General features: G+C 38.9%; 1 protein-coding gene across 1 annotated transcript in view; it reads right to left on the reverse strand.

Moving 5' to 3' along the window:
• HERC2 (HECT and RLD domain containing E3 ubiquitin protein ligase 2) overlaps positions 1–8101 on the reverse strand; it is a 211465-nt gene that overhangs the window by 187078 nt on the left and 16286 nt on the right. The window contains exon 3 of the mRNA XM_017508492.2: positions 460–574. Within this exon, the coding sequence (XP_017363981.1) occupies positions 460–574 (115 nt within the window). The remainder of the gene's footprint in view (positions 1–459; positions 575–8101) is intronic.

Raw genomic sequence — 8101 nt, forward strand, 5'->3', positions numbered from 1 at the left:
AAAAAAAAAAAAAAAAAAAAAAAAAAAAAAAAAAACTACATGCCTAAATAAGATTGTTCACTGCCATTTCCTTGCAGGCCAAAGGCTTCCAAACATGTGTAATATACTCCCAAAGGAAAGGCATACAAGAAAAACATCAGAAATAATTATTTTCCTGGAATCTTATAATAATCAATAGTTAACCAAGATCCAGTTGCTATAAGCTGCACGCTAGACACTAAAGAACACCACAAATGCGGCAAGATGGTTTTGCATAAAAATGTCTTCAATTCACATAAAACAATAAAATCCAGGCAGCTTGTATTAGCTACCATTTTAGACAACAATCTCCAAAGTAAAAGGCAAACTTCAAAGAGGTAAGCTCGAAGTTCCTGTTCCTACAGCACATTACAGAATTTCTATAAAACGCATTTTAAAGTGGTCTTTACAAAATAAAAAACACTAGTTAACGGCCCTTACCTTTTCTAGTAGGGAGCTCTCCGTTCTGGGTTGATTCTGTTCCAGTGTATACAATTTCTCCATCTTTAACCATTTCATTCCACAAACCACAGAGTCCATCTCTCGTGAAAGCAAGCTGGTAATGATAAACGAGGTAAGTTTATGGAGTGCTCATACTCACATTGCAATTTTTCAAGAATGGTATGAAAAAAACTCAATCCACCTTATGTATTGAATCATTCATTAATAAAATCAATGATTTAGTAAATTAGTGACTTAACCATTTTACATTTAATGAAAATCATCCAGGAAATGTAAATGAGAGTAATAATAGTGTACATACTATCCTACCTCTTGTGTGACATACAAGAAAAAAAAAAAAATGTGGCCGGGCACAGTGGCTCATGTCTGTAATCCGAGCACTCTGGGAGGCCGAGGCAGGCAGATCACAAGGTCAAGAGATCAACACCATCCTGGCCAACATGGTGAAACCCCGTCTCTAATAAATAAATAAACAAACAAAAATACAAAAAATAAAAATACAAAGAATTAGCCAGGTGTGGTGGCATATGCCTGTAATCCCAGTTACTCGGGAGGCTAAGGCAGGAGAATAGCTTGAACCCAGGAGGCGGAGGTTTCAGTGAGCTGAGATTGCACCAATGCAGTCCAGCCTGGGCAACAGAGGGAGACTCCATCTCAAAAAAAATAAATAAATAAATAAGATTTTAAGTGTAAAAGATGGGGGGAAATCAAAGAAATTTTGAAAAACAACTTGAACTGGAAATCTATGAACTTTACTTTTTTTTTTGAAACGGAGTCTTACCCTGTCACCAGGCTGGAGTACAGTGGCACAATCTTAGCTCACCACAACCTCCGTGTCCTGGGTTCAAGTGATTCTCCTGCCTTAGCCTCCCAAGTAGCTGTAACTACAGGTACACTACCACGCCCAGCTGATTTTTGTATTTTTAGTACAGACAGGGTTTCACCATGTTGGCCAGGATGGTCTCAATCTCTTGACCTCATGATCCACTCACCTTGGCCTCTGGGATTACAGGCATGAGTCACCACACCCAGCCTGAACTTTACTTTTGAATATATTTGCTTACTCTGTTTTTGGAAAGGACTAGAATCAATGGCAATCTGACAGCAAGTATCCAGATACTGGTCTCTGAGTACCATTTACCACTAAAACAAACCAGCGCTCTTGGGGGAAAATAGGTAGATTCAAGGGCCAGGGCAGACAAAGATGAGCCTGGAATATCTTGTTTCCTCAAAGAAAAAGCTGTTCAAGGCCTGGTGCGGAGGCTTACACCTGTAATCCTAGGATTTTAGGAGGCCGAAGTGGCAGATCACTTGAGGTCAGGAGTTTGAGATCAGCCTGGCCAACATCGCAAAACCCCGTCTTTACTAAAAATACAAAAATTATTTGGGCATGGTGGCAGGCACCTGTAACCCCAGCTACTCAGTAGGCTGAGGCAGGAGAATCGCTTGAACCCAGGAGGCAAAAGTTGCAGTGAGCCAAGATTGTGCACTGCACTCTAACCAGGATATCAAGAGCGAGACTTCGTCTCCAAAAAAAAAAAAAAAAAAAAAAGCTATTAAAAGACTGATAAAGACTCCCGGCCAGCTTTAAAATAATTATTAACAACTGTGAGTATCAAAATGAAAACCACCTTTGTTCATCAGCATTTGTGAGTCAGAAAAGCTTTCCCAGAACAGGAAAAGACAGCATTTCAGACATGGGGGAAGGCATCCATTCTGAAAACTGCAAATGCAACAGAAGCCCTCTTGTTTGGCCAAAAAAAAGCATTTTTAATTAAAAGAGACCAATATGTTTGCCCATTTTTTTTAACTTCTGTAGATACACACTAGCTGTATGTATGCATGGGTTACAGGAGCTGTTTTCCTACAGGCACACTAAGCGTAATCATTGCATCAGAGTAAATGAAGCACTCAACACCTAAAGCATTCACCCTTTGTGTTACAATCCAATTATACTTCATTTTTAAATGGACAATAAATTGACTGTGGTCACCCTGTTATGCTGTCAAGTACTAGATTTTTATACGTTCTATTTAACTCTATTTTTACACCTATTAACTACCCGCACTTCCTGCGCACTGTCTTTCCCAGTCTCTGATAATCATCATTCTATTCTAGCTCCATGAGTTCAATTACTTTCATTTGCTTAGCTCCTACAAATAAAAGAGAACATCCAAAGTTTGTTTTTCTGGGTCTGGCTCACGACATTCCGTCCCTGACTTAACACAATGAACCTCCAATTCTATCCCTGTTGTTGCGAAAGACAGTATTCCATTCTTCTTTATGGCTGAATAGCACTCCATTGCACATATATACCACTTTTCTTTATCATTCATCTGCTTGGGGACACTGAGGCTGCTTCCAAATCCTGGTTATTGTGAATACTGGTGCAATAAACACAGGAGTGTAGATGTTTCTTCAACACACTGATATTCTTTCCTCTGGGTATATACCTACCAGTGGGATTGCTGGATCATTTGACAGTCCTATTTTCAGTTTTCGGAGGAACCTCCAAACTGTTCTCCCTATGGCTGTGCTAATTATATTCCCACCAACAATGTACAAGGGTTCCCTTTTCCCCACATGATGGCCAGCATTTGTTCTTGTGTTCTGGGTATAAGGGGGAGATCTCACTGTCATTTTGATTTGCCTGCCTCTGATGACCAATTATGTGGGGCACCTGTTCATACTGCCCGTTTGCCATTTATCTTTTGAGAAATGTCTATTCAAATCTTTCACCAATTTTTATTGGATTATTAGATTTTTTCCTATAGAGTTGCTTGAGCTGCTTATATGAATCCCTTGACAGAACGGGTAGCTTGCACATACTTCCTCCCTTTCTGTGGGTTGTCTCTTCATTTTGTTGGTTCTGTTCTTTGCTGTGCAGAAGGCTTTTAACTTGAAGTGAGCCTATTTGTCCATCTTAGCTTTCGTTGCCTGTGTGTATGAGGTATTACTCAAGAAAACACTACACAGTGCAATGTCCTGGAGAGTTTCCTTAGTGTTTCTTTTTTAGCACTTTCATAGTCTGAAGTCCTAGGTTTAAGTCTTTAATCCATTTTGATGTGATTTTTGTATACGGTGAGAGACAGGAGTCTAGTTTCATTTTTCTGCATATGGATATCTCATTTTCCCAGCACCATTTATCAGTGAGACTATCCTTTCCCTAATGTATGCTCTGGGCACCTCTTACAAAAATAAGTTCACTGTAGATGTATGAACCTATTTCTGGTTTCTCTATTCTGTTCTATTGGTCCAGGTGTCTGCTTTTATACCAGCACCATGCTATTTTGGTTATGATACCTTTGTAGTAAGATCTGCACTTGATCTAAGCCAAAAGAGACCAAGAAGTGACCGTAGAATAATTTTAAGTCAAGTAATGCAATTTCTCTAGTTTTGTTTTTAGCTCAGGATGGCTTTGGCTATTTTATCTATTTTGTGACTCCATATAAAATTCAGGATTTTTTTCTGCTTCTGTGAAGAATGGCATTGGTATTTTCATAGGGATTACACTGATTCTGTAGATTGCTTTGGGTAGCACAGACATTTTAACAATATTAATTCTTCCAATCCATGGACTATTTTTTCCATTTTTTTGTGTGTCTTCAATTTCCTGTATCAACATTTTACAGTTCCTATAGTAGAGATCTTCACTGCTTAAGTTCATTCCTAGATATTTTGCTTTTACTTTAATTGTAGCTATTACAAATGGGATTTTTAAATTTTTCATATTGCTCACTGTTGATGTATAGAAATGCTACTGATTTGGCTGGGTGTGGTAGTTGACGCGTATAATCAATCCCAGCACTTTGGGAGGCCAAGGCGGGTGGATCACCTGAGGTCAGGAGTTCAAGACTAGTCTGGCCAATCTGGTGAAACCTCCTCTCGACCAAAAATACAAAAATTAGCCAGCCATGGTGGCAAATGCCTATAACCCCAGCTACTCAAGCAGCTGAGGCAGAAGGATCACTTGAACCTGGGAGGCAGAGGTTGCAGTGAGCCCAGATCAAGCCACTGCACTCCAGCGTGGGGGACAGAGTGAGACTCCATCTCAAACTACTGATATTCTTATGTTAATTTAGTATCCTGCAATTTTACTGAAATTATCAGTTCTAATGATTTTTTGGTGCAGATTTTCGGTTTTTCCAAATAATCATCTGCAAACAAGGATAATTTGGCTTCTTCATTTCCAATTTGGGTGCCCTTTATTTATTTTTGTTTTTCCTCAGATAGAGTCTTGCTCTGTAGCCCAGGCTGGAATACAGTGGCACAATCTCGGCTCACTGCAACCTCCACCTCCACCTCCAGGCTTCAAGCAATTCCCCTGCCTCAGCCTTCCACGTAGCTGAGACAACAGGCAGCCGTCATCATGCCCACCTAATTTTTGTATTTTTCGTAGATATAGGGTATCACCATGTTGGCCAGGGTGGTCTCAAACTCCTGAATTCAAGTGATCCATCTACCTCAGTCTCCCAAAGTGCTGGGATTACAGATGTGAGCCACTGCACCTGGCCTTTAGTTCTCTCTCTTATGTAGCTACTCTAGCCAGGACTTCCAGTATTACATTGAAAAACAGTGGTGACAGTGGGCATCCTTGTCTGTTTCAGATCTCAGAGAAAAGGCTTTCAGTTTTCCACCTTTCAGCATGATGCTAGCTGTGTCTCTTATATATGGCTTTTATCATGTTAAGCTATGTTCCTTCTATAATCAGTTTTTTTAGGGTTTTTATCATAAAAGGATGTTAAATTTTATCAAATGCCTTTTCAGCATGAATTTAAATGATTACATGGTTTTTAACCTTCATTCTACTGATACGATGTATCTAACTGGTTGACGTTACCCAGGCTGGAATGCAATGGCCTGATCTCGGCTCACCACAACCTCTGCCTCCTGGGTTCAGGCAATTCTCCTGCCTCAGCCTCCTGAGTAGCTGGGATTACAGGCACGTGCCACCACGCCCAGCTAATGTTTTGTATTTTTAGTAGAGACGGGGTTTCACCATGTTGACCAGGATGGTCTCGATCTCTTGGCCTCGTGATCCACCCGCCTCGGCCTCCCAAAGCGCTGGGATTACAGGCTTGAGCCACCGCGCCCGGCCTATGAATGATCTTTTTAATGTGTTGTTAATTTGGTTTGCTAGTATTTTGTTGCATATTTTTGCATCAATATTCATCAGGGATACTGGTCTGTTTTCTTTTTTTTGATGTCTTCATCTGATTTTGGTGTCGGGGTAATACTGGCCTTGTAGAGTAAGTCTGGAAGTATTCCCTCCTCCTATATTTTTCAAAATAGTTTCAGTAGGATCGGTAAGTTGTTCTTTAAATGTTTGGTAAAATTCAGCAGTGAAGCCATTGGGTCCTGAGCTTTCTTGGCTGGAAGACTTTTTATTATTATAGTTTCAATCTCACTACCTGTTATTCGTATGTTCAAGTCCTGGATTTCTTCACGGTTCAGTCTTGGAAGGCTGTATGTGCCTGCAAAATTATTTTTTTTTTTTCTTTTTTTTGATTCAGAGTCTCACTCTGTCACCCAGGCTACAGTGCAGTAACACAATCTCAGCTCACTGCAACCTCCGCCTCCCAGGCTCAAGTGATTCTTGTGCCTCAGCCTCCCAAACAGCTGGAATTACAGGCACACAACACCACGCCTGGCTAATTTTTGTATTTTTAGTAGAGATGAAGTTTCACCATGTTGGCCAGACTGGTCTCGAACTCCTGACGTCATGTGATCCACCCGCCTCAGCCTCTCAAAGTGCTGGGATCATAAGCCACGACACTTGACCTGCAAACTTACCCATTTCTTCCAGGTTTTCCAATTTATTGGCATATGACTGCTCATAAACTCTAATGATCCTCTGAATTTCTGCAGTATCAGTAATGTCTACTTCTCATCTCTGATTTTATTTATTTGAGTCTTCTCTCTTTTTCTCTTAGTCTGCCTGAAGGTTCACCAATTTCATTTATCTTCTTAAAAAAACAACTTTTCGTTTCGTCTTTTCTATTATTTTCGTCACCTCAATTTCATTCTCATTTCAATTTCTTCATTTCATTTCCGCTCCGATCTTTATTATTTCTGTCCTTCTAATTTGGGGTTTGGTTAGCTCTTGCTTTTCGAGTTCTCCAAGATGTATCATTAGGTTATTTATTTGAAGTTTTTCTACTTTTTTGATGTAGGCACTTAAAACTTTCCTCTTAGTACTGCTTTCACTACATCCAACAGGTTTCGTATACTGTGTTTCCACTACCATTTGTTTCAAGAAACTGTTTAATTTCATTCTTAATTTCTTCATTGACCTGCTGGTCATTCAGGAGCATACTGTTTAATTCCCATGTGTTTGTGGAGTTTCCAAAATTCCTCATTATTGATTTCTACTTATAGTCCGCTGTGATCAGAGAAATACTCGACATAATTTTTTAACTTTTATATGGCAAAAGATGGAAATCTAGCTTCATTCTTCTGCATATGGATATCTAGTTTTAGCAGCACCATTTATTGAAGAGACTGTCTTTCCCCCAATGTATGTGCTTGGTACCTTTGTCGAAAATGAGTTCACTGTAAGTGTGTGGATTTGTTTTGGTTTATTTGTCTGTTTTTATGCCAGCACTATGCTGTTTTGGTTAGTATAGCACAGTAGTATAATTTGAAGTCAGGTAATCTGATTCCTCCAGTTTGTTTCTTTTTAATTAGGATAGCTTTGGCTATTCTGGGTTTTTTGTAGTTCAATATAAATTTTAGTATTTCTCTTTCTATTTCTGTGAAGAATGTCATTGGTATTTTGCTAGGGATTACATTGAATCTGTAGATTGCTTTGAGTAGTATGGACATTTTAATAGTATAGATTCCTTTAATCCATGAACATGAAATATTTTTCCTTTTTTTGTGTGTCCTCTTTCTTTCATCAGTGTTTTCATTACAGAGATCTCTGTAATGATCTTTGATTACTTTCTACATATTTAATTTTATGTGTGCCTTCTGTAAATGACATTACTCTTTTCTTTTTCATATTGTTCACTGTTAGCACATAGAAATGCTACTGAAATGCTACTGATTTTTGTGTGTTGATTTTGTATCCTGCCAACTGCACTGAATTTATCAGTTCTAATCATTTTCTTGTGGAGTCTTTAGGTTTTTCCAAATATAAGATCATATCATCTGCAAACAAGGATAATTGGACTTCTTCCTTTCCAATGTGGATGCCCTTTATTTTTTTCTCGTCTGACTGCTCTAGCAAGAACTTCCAGTGATACGTTGAATAACAGTGGTCACAGGGAGCATCCTTGTCACGTTCCAGATGTTAGAGCAATGGCTTTCAGTTTTTCACCATTCAATATGATACTAGCTGTGGGTCATATATGGCTTTTATGTTGAGGTATGTTTCTTCCATAACCAGTTTTAGACTTTTTATTATGAAAGGATGTTGAATTTTACCAAATGCTTTTTCAGCATCGGTTGAAATAATCACACGGTTTATATCCTTCTGCTGATACGATGCTTCACATTGATTTATTTGCATATGTTGAACCATCCTTGCATCCCAGGGATAAACCCAAGTTGGTCACAATGAATAATCTTTCTAATGTATTGCTGAATTATGTTTGCTAGAATTTTGTTGAGGATATTT

The sequence above is a fragment of the Cebus imitator genome, unplaced genomic scaffold, assembly GCF_001604975.1.
Source record: "Cebus imitator isolate Cc_AM_T3 unplaced genomic scaffold, Cebus_imitator-1.0 Scaffold392, whole genome shotgun sequence".
In the NCBI taxonomy this organism is placed as follows: domain Eukaryota; kingdom Metazoa; phylum Chordata; class Mammalia; order Primates; family Cebidae; genus Cebus; species Cebus imitator.